This window comes from Dendrobates tinctorius, unplaced genomic scaffold, assembly GCF_039654945.1.
Source record: "Dendrobates tinctorius isolate UK_male_01 unplaced genomic scaffold, ASM3965494v1 ptg000129l, whole genome shotgun sequence".
Classification (NCBI taxonomy): Eukaryota; Metazoa; Chordata; class Amphibia; order Anura; family Dendrobatidae; genus Dendrobates; species Dendrobates tinctorius.
In genome coordinates, this window is record NW_027361797.1 from 42,955,825 (window position 1) to 42,979,025 (window position 23,201).

Here is a 23,201-nt window from a genome sequence, read left to right on the forward strand (position 1 = left end):
AAAAAAGGTAATTCTGGCATTTTTAATTCATTTCTCATTACGCCATTTAGCGATCAAGTTAATTACTTTCTTATATTGATAGATCGGGCGATTCTGAACACGGTGATGCCAAATATGTGTATATTTGATTTTTTTTTTTTTATTTTGAAGGGGGTGATTTGAACATCTAATAAATAAATCTCAATGTGTGTGTGTATGTATGTATGTACAGTGGGGAAAAAAAGTATTTAGTCAGTCAGCAATAGTGCAAGTTCCACCACTTAAAAAGATGAGAGGCGTCTGTAATTTACATCATAGGTAGACCTCAACTATGGGAGACAAACTGAGAAAAAAAAATCCAGAAAATCACATTGTCTGTTTTTTTTTCATTTTATTTGCATATTATGGTGGAAAATAAGTATTTGGTCAGAAACAAGCAATCAAGATTTCTGGCTCTCACAGACCTGTAACTTCTTCTTTAAGAGTCTCCTCTTTCCTCCACTCATTACCTGTAGTAATGGCACCTGTTTAAACTTGTTATCAGTATAAAAAGACACCTGTGCACACCCTCAAACAGTCTGACTCCAAACTCCACTATGGTGAAGACCAAAGAGCTGTCAAAGGACACCAGAAACAAAATTGTAGCCCTGCACCAGGCTGGGAAGACTGAATCTGCAATAGCCAACCAGCTTGGAGTGAAGAAATCAACTGTGGGAGCAATAATTAGAAAATGGAAGACATACAAGACCACTGATAATCTCCCTCGATCTGGTGCTCCACGCAAAATCCCACCCCGTGGGGTCAGAATGATCACAAGAACGGTGAGCAAAAATCCCAGAACCACGCGGGGGGACCTAGTGAATGAACTGCAGAGAGCTGGGACCAATGTAACAAGGCCTACCATAAGTAACACACTACGCCACCATGGACTCAGATCCTGCAGTGCCAGACGTGTCCCACTGCTTATGCCTGTACATGTCCGGGCCCGTCTGAAGTTTGCTAGAGAGCATTTGGATGATCCAGAGGAGTTTTGGGAGAATGTCCTATGGTCTGATGAAACCAAACTGGAACTGTTTGGTAGAAACACAACTTGTCGTGTTTGAAGGAAAAAGAATACTGAGTTGCATCCATCAAACACCATACCTACTGTAAAGCATGGTGGTGGAAACATGCTTTGGGGCTGTTTCTCTGCAAAGGGGCCAGGACGACTGATCCGGGTACATGAAAGAATGAATGGGGCCATGTATCGTGAGATTTTGAGTGCAAACCTCCTTCCATCAGCAAGGGCATTGAAGATGAAACGTGGCTGGGTCTTTCAACATGACAATGATCCAAAGCACACCGCCAGGGCAACGAAGGAGTGGCTTCGTAAGAAGCATTTCAAGGTCCTGGAGTGGCCTAGCCAGTCTCCAGATCTCAACCCTATAGAAAACCTTTGGAGGGAGTTGAAAGTCCGTGTTGCCAAGCGAAAAGCCCAAAACATCACTGCTCTAGAGGAGATCTGCATGGAGGAATGGGCCAACATACCAACAACAGTGTGTGGCAACCTTGTGAAGACTTACAGAAAACGTTTGACCTCTGTCATTGCCAACAAAGGATATATCACAAAGTATTGAGATGAAATTTTGTTTCTGACCAAATACTTATTTTCCACCATAATATGCAAATAAAATGAAAAAAAAACAGACAATGTGATTTTCTGGATTTTTTTTTCTCAGTTTGTCTCCCATAGTTGAGGTCTACCTATGATGTAAATTACAGACGCCTCTCATCTTTTTAAGTGGTGGAACTTGCACTATTGCTGACTGACTAAATACTTTTTTTCCCCACTGTATGTATGTATGTATGTGTGTGTGTATGTCCGGGATAGGCATTCGCACCGTCGCAGCTACAGCCACAAAATTTGGCACAGTCACACATCTGGACCCCGAGAGTGTCCTAAGCTATGTTGTGAGGTGAAATTTTAACCCCGCACATTCCAATTCACCAAACAATTTTGCCCCTATCTACATAATGGGGGGAAAAAGTGTGTGCATCAAGCCCCGCCGCTCATTATGATGTCATAATGGTTGACTATGGGATGGAGGATGTGTGATGGGTATATGGGCACTGGACTATGGGATGGAGGATATGTATGACGGGTATATGGGCACGGGACTATGGGATGGAGGATGTGTGATGGGTATATGGGCACTGGACTATGGGATGGAGGATATATATGATGGGCATATGGGCATGGGACTATGAGATGAAGGATGTGTGATGGGTATATGGGCACGGGACTATAGGATGGAGGATATGTATGATGGGTATATGGGCACGGGACTATGGGATGGTGGATATGTATGATGGGTATATGGGCATGGGACTATGGGATGGAGGATAATTATAATTTGCAGCGCCGGGCTCTTCAGCTAGTATATATATCCCGGACAGTATATATATTTAAACTTTGTTTTTTTTACTTTTTGCATGTTTCAATAGTCTCCATGGGAGAATAGAAGCTGCAGTACTCTGATATCTTCTGCTACACACAGGTGGTGATCAGATTACCTGTGTGTAGCAGAAATGCTCACTCGCCAACCACGTGGTGTAACGAATAAGTAAAAAGCAAACGGGCATCTAAATAACATAGGGTTCTTAGTAACACTGTTTTTTTATAAAAGCAAAAGCATAAAAACATCCCGCCGTCGGCAAGGTGACCCTGATTGGGGCGGTCCTACGCTGTCTAATATTAAAAACCTTACCATGTGTCAAAGTTGACCTCAGTGTGTGAATAAGGGCAGACAAAGGATTGGGTGCCGAACTACCAGCCTAGGGAAGCTTTTAAATGTAATTTCCAGCTATACAGTTGTGTGAAAAACTGTTTGCCCTGTTCCTGATTTCCTATTCTTTTGCATGTTTGTCACACTTAAATGTTTCAGATCACAAAACAAATAAAAATATTAGCCAAAGATAACACAAGTAATCACAAAATGCCTTTTTAAATGAAGGTTTTACCGTAATTATTTAGGGAAAAAGAAATCCAAACGAACAGGGCCCTCTGTAAAAAAGTGATTGCCCCCTATACCTAATAACCGGTTGGACCACCCTTAGCAGCAACTGTTTGCAATAACTGGTAGTGAGTCTTTTACAACAATCTTGAGAAATTTTGTCCCACTCATCTTTGCAGAATTATTGCAATTCAGCAACATTGGAGGGTTTCAGAGCTTGAATCTCCTTTTTAAAGTCATATCACAGCATCGCAGCATCTCAATCGGATTAAGGTCAGGCCTTTGACCATGCCTTAATTTTGTTTTTCTTAAGCCATTCAGAGGTAGACTTGTTGGTGTGTTTTGGATCATTGTCTTGCTGCATAACCCAAGTGCGCTTCAGCTTGAGGTCATGAACAGATGGCCGCACAGTCTCCTTCAGGATTTTTGGTAGACAGCAGATTTCATGGTTTGATTTACCACAACAAGTCTTCCAGTTCGTGAAACAGCATAACAGCCCCAGACCATCACACTACCACAACCATATTTTACTGTTGGTATGATGATACTTTTCTGAAATGCAGTATTCTACGTCAGATGTAATGGGACATACACCTCCTAAAAAAGTTAAAAAGTGTCTCTTTGTCTACAGAGTATTCTCCCAAAAGTCTTGGGGATAATCAAGGTGTTTTCTGGCAAAACTGAGATGAGCCTTTATGTTCTTATTGCTCAGCATTGGTTTTCATCTTGAAACTCTATCATGCAGGTCTATTTTGCAGAGTCTCTTTCTTATGGTGGAGTCATGAACACTGACCTTAACTGATGCAAATGAGGCCTGTAGTTCTGTGGAGGTTGTTGTTTGGTCTTTTGTGACCTCTTGAATGAGTCGTCGCTGCAATTTTGGTCGACCAGCCACACCTGGGAAGGTTCACCACTGTTTCATGTTTTCACCATTTGTGAATAATGGCTCTTATTGTGGCTTGCTTGAGTCTCAAAGTTTGAGAAATGGCTTTATAACCTTTTCCAGACAGATCTCTATTACTTTCTTTCTCATTTGTTCCAGAATTTCTTTGAATCACAGCATGATGTCTAGTTTTTGATGACCATTTGGTCTACTTCACTATGTCAGGCAGGTCCTATTTAAGTGATTTCTTGATTACTGCCATACCTGTTCTCAATCAGGCCCGGGTGTGGCTAGGGAATTTGAACTCCGCTTTCCAAAGATGTGATAAACCACAGTTAACTTATGTTTTAAGAGAGGGGAATAACTTTTTCACACAGGGCTTTGTAGGTTTGGATTTCTTTTTCCCTTAATAATAAAGACCTTCATTTAAAAACTGAATTTTGTGTTTACTTGTGTTATCTTTGTGTAATATTTAAATTTGTTTTTTTATCTGAAATGTTTAAGTGTGACAAACATGCAAAAGAATAGGAAATCAGGAAGGGAGCACACACTTTTTCACACAATTGTGTGTGTGTGTGTGTGTGTGTGTGTGTGTATATATAAAATATACAGGTGCTTCGCATAAAATTAGAATATCATCAAAAATTTAATTTATTTCAGTTCTTCAATATAAAAAGTGAAACTCATATTATATAGAGTCATTACACACAGAGTGATCTATTTCACGTGTTTATTTCGGTAATGTTGATGATTATGGCTTACAGCCTATGAAAACCCAAAAAGTCATTTTCTCACTAAATTAGAATACTTTATTACACCAGCTGGAAAAATTATTTTAAAATCCGAAATATTGGCCTCCTCAAATGTATGTTAGGTAAATGCACTCAATACTTGGTCGGGGCTCCTTTTGCATCAATTACTTCATCAATGCAGCGTGGCATGGAGGCAATCAGTCTGAGGCACTGCTGAGGGGTTATGGAAGCCCAGGTTGCTTTGATAGCAGCCTTCAGCTCGTCTGCATTGTTGGGTTTGGTGTCTCTCATCTTCCTCTTGACAATACCCCAAAGATTCTCTATGGGGTTAAGGTCAGGCGAGTTTGCTGGTCAATCAAGCACAGTGATGCTGTTGTGTGTTAACCAGGTATTGGTACTTTTGGCAGTGTGGACAGGGGCCAAGTCCTGCTGGAGAATGAAGTTTTCATCTCCAAAAAGCTTGTTGGCAGAGGGAAGCATGAAGAGCTCTAAAATTTCCTGGTAGACGGCTGCACTGACTTTGGTCTTGATAAAACACAGTGGACCTACACCAGCAGATGACATGGCTCCCCAAACCATCACTGATTGTGGAAACTTCACACTAGACCTCCAGCAGCTTGGATTATCTGTCTCTCCACTCTTCCTCCAGACTCTGGAACCTTGATTTCCAAATGAAATGCAAAATTTACTTTCATCTGAAAACAACACCTTGGACCACTGACAACAGTCCAGTTCTTTTTCTCCTTGGCCCAGGTAAGACGCTTCTGGCGTTGTCTATTGGTCATGAGTAGCTTGACACAAGGAATGCGACACTTTTAGCCCATGTCCTGGATACGTCTGTGTGTGGCGGCTCTTGAAGCAATGGCTCCAGCAGCAGTCCACTCCTTGTGAATCTCCCCCAAATTTTTGAATGACCTTTTCTTAACAATCCTTTCACGGGTGCAGTTATCCCCTTTGCTTGTGCACCGTTTTCTACCACACTTTTTCCTTCCACTCAACTTTCCATTAATATACTTGGATACAGAACTCTGTGAACAGCCAGCTTCTTCAGCAATGACCTTTGGTGGCTTACCCTCCTTGTGGAGTGTGTCAATGACTGCCTTCTGGACATCTGACAAGTCATCAGTCTTCCCCATGATTGTGGAGCTACTGAAACAGACTAAGGGACCTTTTTAAACGCTTAGGAAGTTTTTGCAGGTTTTTTTGGTAATTTTTCTAATTTACTGAGATAATGACTTTTGGGTTTTCATTGGCTATAAGCCATAATCATCAACATTAACAGAAATGAACACTTGAAATAGATCACTCTGTGTGTAATGACTCTATATAATATATGAGTTTCACTTTTTGTATTGAAGAACTGAAATAAATTAACTTTTTGATATTCTAATTTTGTGTGAAGCACTTGCATGTAATGTATGTATAAATGTGTGTGTGTATACATATATATGAAAGTTTTCAGAGGGTGATATTTACTTTAAACTTACATTTTGGGGGATATTAGTATAACACACAGGCACTTGGCTTCTGCTCTAACCTAATGTTCTTTTTGTCCTGTTTTTATTTGATTTTGTGCAGAAAAAAATTTAGAGCAGGGAAAATAAAATTATGTATCTATCTTCTGCAGTGCCACCAGCATCATTTTAACAGCAAAGAGGCTATAGAAACAGAAATATCTCAAATATTCTATGCAGGAGAGATATCTCCAGGGAAATTCTGTGAATATTAGAAATTAGGAGAATGTGAAAAACTGCAAATATTTTATCGCTTTTTAAAAATATGTGCATATAAATCATAATAAGTTACAGAATATTTCCCTTAGCACAGCAAAATCACAAATAATAAGTTAATAAATTGTCCTCTTCCTGGGTATCTCATTCATTTTAAAGGTAACCTATCAGCTGTTTCACGCTGCCCAAACCACAGACATCAAGAATCAATCCCTGGCTGCATGATTGCAACCAGGTATATTATTCTCTGAGGCGCTGTAGTGTTACAGAGAGATTATAGTTTGAAGATCCCAATACAGCTGCATGTGATTGACAGGTCTCTCCCTAGGGCGCATGAGGCACCGTTTTTAGGCTGCAGCAGTATGAACCAGTACTCACACATAGATACAGTGCCTTGCAAAATTATTCAGCCCCCTGGAACTTTTCAACCTTTTCTCACATATCATGCTTCAAACATAAAGATACCAAGTGTAATTTTTTGGTGAAGAATCAACAACAAGTGGGACACAATTGTGAAGTTGAGCGAAATGTATTGGTTATTTTAAATTTTTGTGGAAATTCAAAAACGAAAAAGTGGGGCGTGCAATATTATTCGGCCCCTTTACTTTCAGTGCAGCAAACTCACTCCAGAAGTTCATTGTGGATCTCTGAATGATCCAATGTTGTCCTAAATGACTAATGATGATAAATATAATCCACCTGTGTGTAATCAAGTCTCCGTATAAATGCACCTGCTCTGTGATAGTCTCAGGGTTCTGGTTGATGCACAGAGAGCATCATGAAGACCAAGGAACACAGCAGGCAGGTCCGTGATACTGTTGTGGCGAAGTTTAAATCCGGATTTGGATACAAAATGATTTCCAAAACTTTAAACATCCCAAGGAGCACTGTGCAAGCGATCATATTGAAATGGAAGGAGTATCATACCAGCAAATCTACCAAGACCCGGCCGTCCCTCTAAACTTTCATCTCAAACAAGGAGAAGACTGATCAGAGATGCAGCCAAGAGGCCCATGATCACTCTGGATGAACTGCAGAGATCTACAGCTGAGGTGGGACAGTCTGTCCATAGGACAACAATCAGTCATACACTGCACAAATCTGGCCTTTATGGAAGAGTGGCAAGAAGAAAGCCATTTCTCAAAGATATCCACAAAAAGTGTTGTTTAAAGTTTGCAACAAGCCACCTGGGTGACACACCAAACATGTGGAAGAAAGTACTCTGGTCAGATGAAACCAAAATCGAACTTTTTGGCAACAATGTCAAACAATATGTTTGGTGTAAAGGCAACACAGCTCATCACCCTGAACACACCATCCCCACTGTCAGACATGGTGGTGGCAGCATCATGGTTTGGGCCTGCTTTTCTTCAGCAGGGACAGGGAAGATGGTTAAAATTGATGGGAAGATGGATGGAGCCAAATACAGGACCATTCTTGAAGAAAACCTGTTGGAGTCAAAAGACCTGAGTGCAAAAGACCTGAGACGGGGACGGAGATTTGTCTTCCAACAAGACAATGATCCCAAACATAAATCAAAATCTAAAATTGAATGGTTCACAAATAAACGTATCCAGGTGTTAGAATGGCCAAGTTAAAGCCCAGACCTGAATCCAATCGAGAATCTGTGGTAAGAGCTGAAAACTGCTGTTCACAAACCATCTCCATCAAATCTCACTGAGCTCTAGCTGTTTGCCAAGGAAGAATGGGCAAGAATTTCAGTCTCTCGATGTGCAAAACTAATAGAGACATACCCCAATTGAATTGCAGCTGTAATCGCAGCAAACGGTGGCGCAACAAAGTATTAAGTTAAAGGGGCGAATAATATTGTACGCCCCACTTTTCAGTTTTTGAATTTCCACAAACATTTAAAATAACCAATAAATTTCATTCAACTTCACTATTGTGTCCCACTTGTTGTTGATTCTTCACCAAAAATGTACATTTAGTATCTTTATGTTTGAAGCATGATAAGTGGGAAAAGTGTTATGAATAGGTCACCGAGGAGGATGGCAGGAATAGGCTAGGCCACCAGGAAACCAGAAAGGTTGGTAACTTAACGGATTGCAGACCCCTAAACCTAACAACACAACTAGCAGTAGCTGTGGGGCGCACCTACGATGCCCTAGACGCCTCGGCACAGCCGGAGAACTAAATAAGCTTAAAGCAAGAAAGGTGAAATCTAAACTGCCCCGGAGTAGAACCCCAAAGAAATAGCCCCCAAACATACAGTGGGGCAAAAAAGTATTTAGTCAGTCAGCAATAGTGCAAGTTCCACCACTTAAAAAGATGAGAGGCGTCTGTAATTTACATCATAGGTAGACCTCAACTATGGGAGACAAACTGAGAAAAAAAAATCCAGAAAATCACATTGTCTGTTTTTTTTTCATTTTATTTGCATATTATGGTGGAAAATAAGTATTTGGTCAGAAACAAGCAATCAATATTTCTGGCTCTCACAGACCTGTAACTTCTTCTTTAAGAGTCTCCTCTTTCCTCCACTCATTACCTGTAGTAATGGCACCTGTTTAAACTTGTTATCAGTATAAAAAGACACCTGTGCACACCCTCAAACAGTCTGACTCCAAACTCCACTATGGTGAAGACCAAAGAGCTGTCAAAGGACACCAGAAACAAAATTGTAGCCCTGCACCAGGCTGGGAAGACTGAATCTGCAATAGCCAACCAGCTTGGAGTGAAGAAATCAACTGTGGGAGCAATAATTAGAAAATGGAAGACATACAAGACCACTGATAATCTCCCTCGATCTGGTGCTCCACGCAAAATCCCACCCCGTGGGGTCAGAATGATCACAAGTACGGTGAGCAAAAATCCCAGAACCACGCGGGGGGACCTAGTGAATGAACTGCAGAGAGCTGGGACCAATGTAACAAGGCCTACCATAAGTAACACACTACGCCACCATGGACTCAGATCCTGCAGTGCCAGACGTGTCCCACTGCTTAAGCCTGTACATGTCTGGGCCCGTCTGAAGTTTGCTAGAGAGCATTTGGATGATCCAGAGGAGTTTTGGGAGAATGTCCTATGGTCTGATGAAACCAAACTGGAACTGTTTGGTAGAAACACAACTTGTCGTGTTTGGAGGAAAAAGAATACTGAGTTGCATCCATCAAACACCATACCTACTGTAAAGCATGGTGGTGGAAACATCATGCTTTGGGGCTGTTTCTCTGCAAAGGGGCCAGGACGACTGATCCGGGTACATGAAAGAATGAATGGGGCCATGTATCGTGAGATTTTGAGTGCAAACCTCCTTCCATCAGCAAGGGCATTGAAGATGAAACGTGGCTGGGTCTTTCAACATGACAATGATCCAAAGCACACTGCCAGGGCAATGAAGGAGTGGCTTCGTAAGAAGCATTTCAAGGTCCTGGAGTGGCCTAGCCAGTCTCCAGATCTCAACCCTATAGAAAACCTTTGGAGGGAGTTGAAAGTCCATGTTGCCAAGCGAAAAGCCAAAAACATCACTGCTCTAGAGGAGATCTGCATGGAGGAATGGGCCAACTTACCAACAACAGTGTGTGGCAACCTTGTGAAGACTTACAGAAAACGTTTGACCTCTGTCATTGCCAACAAAGGATATATCACAAAGTATTGAGATGAAATTTTGTTTCTGACCAAATACTTATTTTCCACCATAATATGCAAATAAAATGAAAAAAAAACAGACAATGTGATTTTCTGGATTTTTTTTTCTCCGTTTGTCTCCCATAGTTGAGGTCTACCTATGATGTAAATTACAGACGCCTCTCATCTTTTTAAGTGGTGGAACTTGCACTATTGCTGACTGACTAAATACTTTTTTGCCCCACTGTATATTGTCGGTGAGACAAGATGAGGCACAAACACAGGCAGAAAAAAACTGAGCAAATGATGGGGCCCAAACTGCCTAGATAGGATAGGAAAGGAAAGACACTGTCTGCAATCATGCAAAAACCCTAAAAAAAATCCAACATGTCTGATGTACAAAAAACACTGAGGTCTCACGACCTCTCCCCCACTATATCAGCATTCTGGTGTGAACTGGCAGCAAAGCAAAAAGAGACTAATATAACAGGGGACTGAACAAACTGACACAAGCTGTAACATATGGAGTGGGGTCCAGCACTGCCCCAGCAGGGAGCACGCTGAACCCTAACAGCAAAGCAGAAAGAGGCAAAACCAGATCAGATGCAAAGGATTAGCAAATGAACAACTTAACTGAAAAATGCAGTATCAGGCAGGAGACAGCAGACCTCAAAATGCACAGGAAGAAACCAATCACCAGCAGCAACTGAGGGAAGCCTGCTCACTTATATCCTCCCAGTCAGTAACCCCTGACTTCCAATCGTCGTCAGGTGGCAGAATTCTGTCAACCCGGCTAGCTCCACTACCTGCAGTAACCACCAGAGGGAGCCCCGACTCAGAAGTCAGATCAAGAGAATTCACAACAGAAAAGGCTGAAAAGTTCCAGGAGGCCGAATACTTACGCAAGGCACTGTATATCGTCAGATAGCTTGAACTCGAGTGCAGGAAGCACGTATAAAGATTCCACAAGAAGATTTATTTTCCAACTGAATTCTTGCAGTTATGCGGGTCAGTGTGCATGTCCGACCAGAGAGCAAGGCCTCATTCCATACAACTCTCTCTCATACTTAACCTCAAGTCCCGGGTAAGAAAACGGCGAATCCCCACAGCACACAATGGGTGGGCTAGGAGGATTCATAAGTGTGTAGCCACCCACAAAGAGTGACTGCTGACTTATTGATTTGGACCGGACAACCCCTTTATAGTAGTCATCATATATTATCTAATTGCCTTTTATGCAAAATACATATCTATTACTCACATAAACACATATATATATTGCATGTGTGTGTGTGTGTATATATATATATATATATATATAATACTGCATAATTAGAGGGAGACAGCACAGTACTTACCTTCGGGTGCAAGGCTCCAGACGATTAGTCCTGTTTCAGCCACAATATCCAATATTCATTCCAAATTAAGGCAGCACTCCATAGTTAGTCTTTCAAGTGGTAGTGAGTTTATTGAACCCACATATCAAGGCAACGTTTTGGCTCAGTTGAGCCGAAACATTGCCTTGATATGTGGGTTCAATAAACTCACTACCACTTGAAAGAATAACTATGGAGTGCTGCCTTAATTTGGAATGAATATAATACTGCATACATATATGTATGTGTGTGTGTGTGTATGTGTGTGTATATATATATATATATATATATATATATAGTATACATTCAGTATATATGGTATATATGTCTACATACTGAATTCATTTTATATAAATGCTAATAAAACATGGTGTTGTGATATATTCTAATATATTTAATCTACTAAAATTTTAGAATGAATAATTTAAAACTATAATTAAAGTTAAAATCTGAGATGATATCACTTATCTTGGAGATAACTTGTTATAACCGATATGCCACTTTCATGTCAGGTTTCCTCACAGACTATAGGTTCTAGTGGTCCCAACAAGGAGGCATTCTTTGACCAGCCTGTTGACAAGAGATTGAAGTGATTATTAACCCTTTGCAAAGGCTGATCAACAAGTAAATGAAAAAAGTTTAGTCACTATTGAAAGTTGTGAATCTTTGTACTATACTTCCTTACGTTAATATGCTTCCTTCTTTCTAGAATCCCAGGCTGAAAGTGATGTTTAAACTGCATTCTTCATGCTCTTTTAAAAGATGCTTTGAACTGCTGCTCTAGGAAGAATCTATAGTCATATATTATTTACAAACATTCTCCCTGTGAGAGCTCTCTGCTCCCCACCACCTCCTTGCTCAGACAGGGAGAGTGTTTGTAAATAGTGTTGTGTAGGGATTCTGGCTAGAACAGCTGTTCAAAGTAGCTCCTTAAAGACCATGAAGTAGGTAGTTGAAACAGCACTTTCAGGATGGAGTTTGAGTGAGAAGTAAGATAACATATCGGAGTGTATTACAAAGATTCAAAACTTTGCAGAGGCTGATCAATAATTAACGAGAAAAGTTTACTGGTTTTCTGGTTTCACATTCGTTTTTGGAAAACCCACAATGGCATGAAATATCAGTATATCTCCAACACTGACAATACGTCACTCAAGAACCTAAGTTTCCTGTTGATGCTTTGACTGAGGGAGAAGAGAATAATGTTCTGTAATGTTCTTTTATTTCTTTTTTTTTTTTAAATAAATGTTCAGATTTATTTTATTTTTTATCCTCATTTTTTCTTCTCTATGGTATTATTTTATGTATGTGTAATTACTGCTTAATCCCTGGCAGATGATGACTTGAAGTTAAACAGCACAGTATTCCATTGGCCGGAACAGATAGAAACAGTCTTTGAAGTCAATAACAACCGTTTAATGGCCAGGAGAGACCAAGCTGAAGCTGAGCTTCGGAAAAGGTAAAAATGATCAAAGCCTCTATTTTCATAATCAAAAGTGCAATTGAGGTAGGAAACAATGCTTCTGTTACTGCCCAGGGGAGTACACAGAGATTAGGGTGACCCATAGAAAGGATCAAAGAGATCAGTGTTTCTCCTTGCGGAGAGTGATGTGCCTTACATGCCATGGTAAGGAGACTTATAGGCCATTTCCAGAGGTGCATTGCTTGGTCTATAAGTTTCCTTACCCTGGCATGTCAGACATGTCACTTTCCACAAGGAGAAATGTTACCCCTTAGACTCTAATCAGAGGCATCTCATTCAACCAAATCATATCTCATGGTTTGCATTGAGGAGTGGCAACACTCCGAAACAAGTGCCTGCAAATTGAGATTCTGGTTTGGCCAAGTCGTAGTAAGGCTTGTTAAAGGATCGATACTGAGCTTCAGGATTGTTACTTCCAATACGTGGCACAAGTCCTCCACCTCTCTGAAGAGGCACTTTCCATATATAAAAGATTTACATGCACCCTTCCTGTCATGATCCATGCTGGATCAGGACTGATATGAAGCACAGGTAACCTTTTTTTTCTTAAACTGTGCTTAAGTTTGGTTTTTGCCCCCCGGTGGCCATTAGGATTATTGCACTGTGGTGTCGTTTGTTCTAAGTTTGCCCCCGGTGGTGGTGAGCATCATTGCACTCTAGTTTCTTTAGTTAAGTGCACATGATTATAATTCAGGTGTGATTGCTGGCTCTGCTATAAAAGAGTCACAGGTGTTGCAATCAGTGTTGGTGATAGTGTTCATTTCAACCATCCTTGGTGGAGGAAGTAGCTGGAGAGCGTTCCTTGCAGCACTGTCTTAGTCCTGGTGTGGAAGGAGTCATAGAGGATTTCCTTGTAGCTCTGACAGAGCTTGGTGACATCGATTCAGGAGGAGAGCTGCATTCTGGTGGTGGACTCTGTTGCCAGAAGCAAGTGCAACAGAGTAAAGCTACAGTGGGGAAAAAAAGTATTTAGTCAGTCAGCAATAGTGCAAGTTCCACCACTTAAAAAGATGAGAGTCGTCTGTAATTTACATCATAGGTAGACCTCAACTATGGGAGACAAACTGAGAAAAAAAAATCCAGAAAATCACGTCTGTTTTTTTTTCATTTTATTTGCATATTATGGTGGAAAATAAGTATTTGGTCAGAAACAAGCAATCAAGATTTCTGGCTCTCACAGACCTGTAACTTCTTTAAGAGTCTCCTCTTTCCTCCACTCATTACCTGTAGTAATGGCACCTGTTTAAACTTGTTATCAGTATAAAAAGACACCTGTGCACACCCTCAAACAGTCTGACTCCAAACTCCACTATGGTGAAGACCAAAGAGCTGTCAGAGGACACCAGAAACAAAATTGTAGCTCTGCACCAGGCTGGGAAGACTGACTCTGCAATAGCCAACCAGCTTGGAGTGAAGAAATCAACTGTGGGAGCAATAATTAGAAAATGGAAGACATACAAGACCACTGATAATCTCCCTCGATCTGGTGCTCCACGCAAAATCCCACCCCGTGGGGTCAGAATGATCACAAGAACGGTGAGCAAAAATCCCAGAACCACGCGGGGGGACCTAGTGAATGAACTGCAGAGAGCTGGGACCAATGTAACAAGGCCTACCATAAGTAACACACTACGCCACCATGGACTCAGATCCTGCAGTGCCAGACGTGTCCCACTGCTTAAGCCTGTACATGTCCGGGCCCGTCTGAAGTTTGCTAGAGAGCATTTGGATGATCCAGAGGAGTTTTGGGAGAATGTCCTATGGTCTGATGAAACCAAACTGGAACTGTTTGGTAGAAACACAACTTGTCATGTTTGGAGGAAAAAGAATACTGAGTTGCATCCATCAAACACCATACCTACTGTAAAGCATGGTGGTGGAAACATCATGCTTTGGGGCTGTTTCTCTGCAAAGGGGCCAGGACGACTGATCCGGGTACATGAAAGAATGAATGGGGCCATGTATCGTGAGATTTTGAGTGCAAACCTCCTTCCATCAGCAAGGGCATTGAAGATGAAACGTGGCTGGGTCTTTCAACATGACAATGATCCAAAGCACACTGCCAGGGCAACGAAGGAGTGGCTTCGTAAGAAGCATTTCAAGGTCCTGGAGTGGCCTAGCCAGTCTCCAGATCTCAACCCTATAGAAAACCTTTGGAGGGAGTTGAAAGTCCGTGTTGCCAAGCGAAAAGCCAAAAACATCACTGCTCTAGAGGAGATCTGCATGGAGGAATGGGCCAACATACCAACAACAGTGTGTGGCAACCTTGTGAAGACTTACAGAAAACGTTTGACCTCTGTCACTGCCAACAAAGGATATATCACAAAGTATTGAGATGAAATTTTGTTTCTGACCAAATACTTATTTTCCACCATAATATGCAAATAAAATGAAAAAAAAACAGACAATGTGATTTTCTGGATTTTTTTTCTCAGTTTGTCTCCCATAGTTGAGGTCTACCTATGATGTAAATTACAGACGCCTCTCATCTTTTTAAGTGGTGGAACTTGCACGATTGCTGACTGACTAAATACTTTTTTTCCCCACTGTAAGTGGTGTTTCCCTGTTTGTGTTTTTCCTTAGTGTGTATTACTACAGCGGTGGGGCCAGTGCCTGCGCCACCCAGCTCCCTAGCAAGGGATAGGTGTAGGGTGTGCTAGGGCGACAGGTTCCTGATCGGCGCCCAGTGCGGAACCGGCATAGGGAACGTTAGGAGCGTTAGGGACACTGACTCAGGGGAGTGCAGGAGGGCTCCACGTCCCCTTTCCCTATCGCAGGGCCCACCGTTGTAACTGTTTCCCCTTTCCCCGTGTCTTGTTGTTTTAGTTACCGGCCTGCGGGCCGTGTCACACAGGACAGTATCACGTGCCGCGTCTTGTTGTTTTAGTTACCGGCCTGCGGGTTGCGTCACAAAGGACAGGTCATCGTGACACTTCCTAGTTGTCATGCTCCTGGGTTTGAACCCTTGAGTCTGTGTTTTGTGGTCGGTTTCTATTCCGCCAAGCTGCAGCAGACACACCTTTTCTCTGGGTGTTTATATTCTGCTGTTCTGCTTCAGTCTGTTTTGTATAACACGGGTGCTTTTATTTGTCTGTCCTATCACCTTTTGGATCCGGCTTTATATTCTTTCTCCCTGCTGGTGATATTCTCATTTGAATGTTTAGCCATTCTACTGTATTTTAAGTTAGTGTAATTCCAGCTAGGGTTTATCTCTGTGCTGTTTCTGTTCTTTACTCTGCTTCTGTCTTCTGATTTTTTTAGGAAGTAGGCAACAGATGTTCTAATAATACATGCTTTATACTATATTTTATATTTTGTGGTTTATTTTACTCACTCTGGGATCTTTCCTTTTTTCAGCACAATTTCCCTTTTGTAGGTAATTCGCACATCTTTTTTCCCTCCAGTTCTTTAGGAAGAATGTGAAGCACTTAACGGGCTTTCTGGCCACATAGGCCCAAGTTTTCATCTTCTAGCTCTGTGTTAGGGCTTTCTCTGCAAACGCAGGAACCACAAGGGACTGCGGGGTCAGGACCTCTAGTCTTTACAGGAACTGTCAGTTGCAGTTATTAGCATTACCTATTCCAACTGAGTTGCCCCCCCAACTATTTTTTTTCCATGATCCCTGGGTTCATTCCCCACACTTCTGTTGACTAGCATGGTGGAATCTGTGAGGGGAACCTTTATAGCATTAATCATCCAGTAACATAATGGATGCAGCCAACCTGAGTTAGGCCTCACTAGTAGTTGAATTGAGCTATGACTCCCATGTGACATCCTGACTCTGCATCTTCTGATACAAAAGTAAAAAATACCTGATGAAATTGATTAACATATAGTTAGAAGTTAACGCTTTACCCTGGACCCTGTATATTTATTATTATTTTGAGCAATTTCTACATGTTAAAGCAAAAATATGCATTTTTGTGCTTACGCTTTCCCCATGTACTGTATGTTTGAGTTGACTCTTACCGTTTTATAGATTCTACCCAATGAAATGTGTTCCTGGTGCAATAAGTTACAAAAAGATGGTGAAATGCTTTTGTTAAATGCAGATAATTGAAAATATGTGTTAGCATTAAAATGTAAATGGCAAAAGGAGAATGAAGGTCCTAATGGAAAAAAAAATCAATACAGCCGTGTACTATTTGATACTGATGTGAATACCCATGGGTCCTTACGTCTTCCATGATTCTCAGATATTGATTATAGAAGAGACAATTGAGACTGTAGAGGAACTTTACAGTTGTGTTTTTTTGCACATGGAAAATAAGCTTTACGATTTGGGCTTTTTTTTTTTGAACCGTATAAGGGTATGTTTCCACAGTCAGGATTCCGAGCGCTTTGGATGCAGCGGACACCCGCCCTGCCCCGCCCAAAGCGCTGCCCCTTTTGTATGTGCGGTGATTCCGCATGTGTTCATTGAACACACGCGGAAACACCGCATCCAATACATAGAACAGTGCTATTTTACAGTATCTTGCGGAGACTGTGCTTCTCCGCAAGATAAATAGACATGCTGCGGTCTATAAAGACGCTCCGCATGTGCTTTTACGTGGGTGTGCCACCTGTGTCTTTGTACGCATAGTGGAGAAGGGATTTCATAAAATCCCCTCCACTATGCTGTAACATCTGGAGGCTGCGGATTGGACGCTGCGGCTGTACGCAGCATCCAATCCGCAGCAAATCCTGACCATGGAAGCATACCCTTAGGTTCAGATGGCTTTATTTCACAATGTCTCCTTGATCCAGGGTCTTTGAAGAAAATGTGTCCCACAATACAATAAGATTTCAGCTTTTGTTAACCTGTGTGTTCTGAATGGGAGGGCACTAGAGAAGAAGCCAGACAGAACAAGCTCTGCGTCCCTACATTTGACCAATTTGCCGCAAGCACAGAATTGTTGTATACCGTATGTTATAGCGAAAATGTCAAAATCATTATTAGGCAAAAGTTAGCAGTTCAAAGTAGTTGGTTACAATGAAAAAGGTGACAGACTACAACATTCTGATTCCGGCGCTTTGTAGATATTAGAATTGGAAATGTGCACATAGGAGTAGGAGGATTTTGTAAGAACTTTTACACGACTTCCCTCTCCAGTGGAACAACTTAGCTAGGAGGTAGGAAATTGTACCGGATGGAGTGAAGAAGGAAGCAAAGACCAGGCCCTTCTGTCCTGGCTGGGAAAATCCAGGACCATAATGGGAAGCCTATTTTAAAATGGTTGTCAACTACTTGGGAAACCCCTTCTTAAAAGCTGTACTCTCTCAAGTAAAATACAAAAAAAAATTTATTGTTACGGTTCCTCCTCTCTGTGTGTGTCTGGACGCAGTGCTGCCCAGTCTTGGATTGTGAGGAGGACTGGATGGGGTCCTGGGGTATGCTGAGCTGCAGGGACTTGAGCAGGACCAGAATGTGGCGGGGCTCCATCCATGGGTCTCCTGTTCAGAGTAATTACCTGGCTATTTAACCAGCTCTCTGCCTTAGATTGCTGCCAATTGGTGTGTTTTGTTTTTTGCTCCTAGTCTTGTATTCTGAACTTTGTTGATTGACCTTGGATTTGCCTTCACCATCCGTTTGCCTTAGCCCTTGTGTGGTGATCCACTTCCTTCTTGGATGGTTACCTGACTATACCTTTTGTCTCACCCCTCTCTCTGACATACCCTCCTGGCTTTTGACCTCTCTTGACTAACTTAGCTTTACAGGTTGTCCTTGAACAGTGACTAGTGTCACACTGATACTCACCTCCCACATTGGAATAATTACAACGATGTCTATCCTGGGTCTCCCAGTGCTTATGTGACTTTCTTTCAAATAAGTGTTGCAGCCAGTTAGCGGCCACTAATGTGCTGCTTTTCTCACACTTCCCTTGGACGAAACTCTGACTAGTAATGAGCAGTTTGGCTATTTTTGGTTATCTGGATCATTTGAACCCCACTTACTAGAAAGAGATGTCTCTTTTGGATCCCCAAAAATATCCCTATTAAATGTGTGTTCAAGCACAGGTGATCACATATCTATGGAAAAACCATACCAGTTCAATGTCACAGCGAGATGTGAGCCTCCGCAACCCATTAGTGGCCGCTGCATTGACGACATTGCAGGGACGGTGCATGTGTTGGAGGCGAGTGTAACTTTTTTTTTTTCATTTACTCAGGGGACAATAGTATTTAAAAGGGGTTGACATGTAGAAGACAACTCCTATAATCTTTGCTGTGAGCCCTCATCCTAAATTTTCAATGAAAAAGAATCAGAAGTTGTATTGTGCATTTTTAGTCTTTGCAGATGTGCGTCGACTCTTCCAAAGAGATTTACTCTTTGCCGGTTGGGTCAACTAACATAGTATAGAATTGGTTGTATCTTCAGCGCCTGAGATTGGGAAATTATATTACGTAAGACCAAGGTTGGGAGGGATATTTTGCACTCTATTAATAACTGACAGTAGATATATTTTACTCTGGGACTCAATTTCTTAACCTGTCAGAACAGTTCAGAATATTTAATTGTGTGCTTATATATAAATCCCTGCAGAATAAAGCCTGGCTGTATAAAGGACTGATTAGAAGTAAATCCAGGAGAATAAGACCGGGGGATTATACGGATTTTCCGATACAATTCTTGTATCCGCCGTTAGAAATTTTGCAGATAAAATAAGCCGTACGCTGTATGGGGTAAGGACGATGACAAGTCGCAGAATATTTTTCTAGCTCTTATATACCACACTTGTTAACAGTGATGTATCAAGGAATCCCATTGTGAATAGACGCCTCTTCAGTGTCTGTAACCCTGAAGCCTTCCCGCCAGCAATCTAAGGGATTGTATTATTTTTACCGGTTCAGTAACTGAGCGATTGTACCCGACCAGTAATTGAAAGCAAAACCTTGGTATTTGTCCAAAAAAAAGGATCGCATCAATTACTTTTCTGTTCTTTTTTTTCTACTCCGTACCTGTATTTGTGAACCCTAGGGGTCTCGTGATTAATATGGTACAATTGGTAGAGTGAGAAAGGAGACAAGAATATACCGTAGGAACGTGTCTGCTGTAAAACAGGCACGGCGGAACACCGTACCATAGTAATGAGATAAAGTTGTGGAGGAAGCCGATGATTTTTTTCGGCTTTGTTTAGCTTCAATAAATCCAAATTAAAAAGAGTCATTCAGTCTTCATTCAAGGCATATTACCGTTTTGTGTATACAGCTCGAATGCAGCCCTATGGGCATGAGGTTGATGCAGCTGATTCTCTATTATGTTTCAGCGGTCATATATTTTATTGCATATCTTGTATCTAATTACAGGAAGCCCTGCCTGCACGCTGAACCGCCATATCAGTCCCACTACGTACACTAGAAGCACATTTTCCCTTTCAAATAAGACTGAGTATTAAGAGTATCTTAAAAGGAATCTATCAGCAGGTTTTTGCTATATGATCTGAGGGCAGCATGAAGTAGGGGCTTAGACTCTGATTTCAGCGATGTGTCACTTATTAGGCTGTGTGCTGATGTTTCAATACAATGAGTGTTTTATCAGCAGTAGATTATCACCACATAGGATGATGGCCACATGAGACCTGGTCCAACTCCGCCCCCAGCACTGATTAGCAGCTTACTGTCAATAGACAATGTGCATAAAAGCTGTGGTGTGGGCGGGGTTAGCTTTCTGAGCTCTGCTAAATGCTACATCTGGAAACTCTGATTGTATCACAACTGCTGCATCCAGTAAACTAAGGGATACATCGCTGGAATCAGGGTCTATTATCCTACATTATGCTGCTCTCAGATAAGGTAGAAAAAAAGCTGGTGGCAGATTCCCTTTAACATTTTTTTACAGTAGATTATAGTGCAGAATCAGTATCAAAAAGCACCATGTGAACATACCTTTATAGAGCAATGGAGAGGAGATTTTAAAGCAAAGAATAAGTTGTTGGGTGAAGGTGAGAATCGGAACACATGCTTCACATGGAACATCTGCTGGGTTCTGGACTTGTAGGTCCACAAACAGTCATGTAGCAAAAGCTGACGGAGGTCTCAGTCTCCTGCTCTGCACTCATCTAGATGGTGATATGTGAACACTATATGGGAGTATTATTGGCTTTACATGGCAGTTATATATGGGTAATATGAGAGCGTGTTATTTAGGCATTCTATGGCGGTATTATTTTATCGGTGCTGCTTTTGATATAACATGAAAATTGTCTAATAATGGCACAGATTAACATTAGAAGGGACCAAGTTTTTGCCTCAGACACTATTTTCTATAAACTTGTCCATGTACAGAAATATAAAATTTCCTTTCCCGTATCATTCTGTATACCGTATGTGTATATGTTATTTTACATCTAACATGTTCTGTTGCTGGAAAAGTTCAAGAGCAACTTCAGAGATGTTGAGAATTATAACTGATCTGTCATCAGATTTTCATAGTGTATACAGTCATGGCCAAAATGTTTGCGGATGACACAAATTTTTAATTTGTACTATGATGATGCTTCAGTGTAAGTTTTTAAATTTTTATCGACATACATCAAGTTTATGCAAAGATTTAATATCTACAGCATGGAGTCTTATTTTTATAGACTCCTGGCCTTCGCCCTGGCAGCTGGACCTCAGCTTCTGGGCCCAATCCTGACTGATGACAACCCATACTTACTTAATCGGTGCCTGCAGTTTATCACAATTTCTGGTATTTTTTGGGTATGGAATGGGATTGAGATCTGGGAGTTTCCTGGCCGTGGATCCAAAATGTCAATATTTTGTTCCCCGAGCCACTTAATTATCACTTCTTTTGACTATGAATATTTTTATGAGTACATTGCAGTTATGATAAATAACATAGGAAATAGTCTTGAAAATTTTCTTAAAAAGGTTGTCCATTATTAGGATAGCTCCTTCTCGATCTGAATGCTTGCCCCCCGTTAAAATAAATATACTTATAGTCCTCTTCCATGTCGGGGCCGTTCCTAGTAATGGATAACCCAACCCCTTCAATTGCTTGCGAATTAAAAATGGACGTAAAAAAATGGACATGTGGATGAAACACGGATGGAATATGGAAGAATCGTAAATCTTTATGGATGATATATCGGACTGATTTTCATATGCTCATCTGAACCCAACCTAGGGCACATTTTAATCTCACGGAGAACTTTATAGCGGATGATATGGCCATTCTGTCATAGATTTATAAAGTAAGTACATCAGCCACATGCAAACTATCCGTGAAGTGCATTAAAGGGGTTGTCCGACCTTAGGCTACAAGTCTACAGTCACGCTTTGTGACTACAGATTTGTGAATCTTCTTCAGTGGCCGGGAGTGGCGAGCACGTGACCGCAAATATCTGATTTGCATACATGCTGTCACATGCCGACTAGATGGACACGACCTTTCTCAATGCAAGTGTTTTGAGAGAGGTCGGAAACATCTAGTTGGACTGTGGCTCTAATATTGTGTAATAATAAGGAGTGAAATCCCTGAAGAGTCCTTACAGGATGTGCCTTTAATGAGGAGAGGCTGCAATTTGGTTATGCTTGATTTCTCCCCGGCCTACAAATTGTGCTGGAAAATTTGCAGAGGGAGCATGTCGAAAGAGGTGCCTAAAATAGTAAGTGTCCTCCAGCTATTGACTGTGGACACTGTAGGAGCCCGTTTAAGAAAGGGGAAGTGTGCAAGCGCATGCCCTAAGTACAGTGCCTGGTGACCTGCATGCGGTGCACATACCCCGAGCAGCTGCAGACCCAGAAGGAGGAGTCGGAGCAGGACGGGGGCCACGGTGGTGACTACGCTGACGTCTCTGCAGGGGTAGAGGTACCGCACGCAGAGACGTGAACGCTTCAACTTCAAAATGTAACTATACATGTAAGATGGAGTTAATACTGATGTAGCTCTCTGCGGTGATAGTGTTCAGAGTTGCGTATTTGTGTAGAACACCGAGGGCCTGACGCATCATTTTACAATTCTTTTTTTGTCTTGCTTGTTCACTAATGTTTTTGTGCGCCAAATTCATCAAAATGCCACACGCGGTTCATGAATTTGATGCAAAAAATGTTTCCTGATTTTTGCCTTTAACCGTTTTTGCGACTTTTTAAGAGCAAAACGTCACATAATCCTTTCACACGTTAGTCTTCAACTGCGCCAAAATAATAATAAAAAAAGCATGCCAGAAACCAAGCTCCAGGCAAGGACTGTAGTGAGATGCGCCCCCAAATAATCAGACCTTTAAAAAAAAAAAAATTGTATCTTATGAATGTGTTTGAAAGTATCTGTAGCGAGGTTGTCGAGGACAATTTAAAAAAGTTTTTAAAAAGAGAAAGATACCTTTAAAAAAATGGGTCAAAACTTACTAGAAAAATACGAAAGCCACTGATAAAGAGCAAATTAGTCCAGAAAACTGGAGCAACAACAATGATGAATCGAGGCCTGAGTATA

The 23,201-nt window shown here is 41.4% G+C and overlaps 1 protein-coding gene across 1 annotated transcript in view; it reads left to right on the top strand.

Moving 5' to 3' along the window:
* Window positions 1–23,201, top strand: part of DNAH3 (dynein axonemal heavy chain 3) — a 389,800-nt gene that overhangs the window by 109,059 nt on the left and 257,540 nt on the right. Inside the window, exon 15 of the mRNA XM_073543189.1 lies at window positions 12,637–12,760. Coding sequence (XP_073399290.1) covers window positions 12,637–12,760 — 124 coding nt within the window. The remainder of the gene's footprint in view (window positions 1–12,636; window positions 12,761–23,201) is intronic.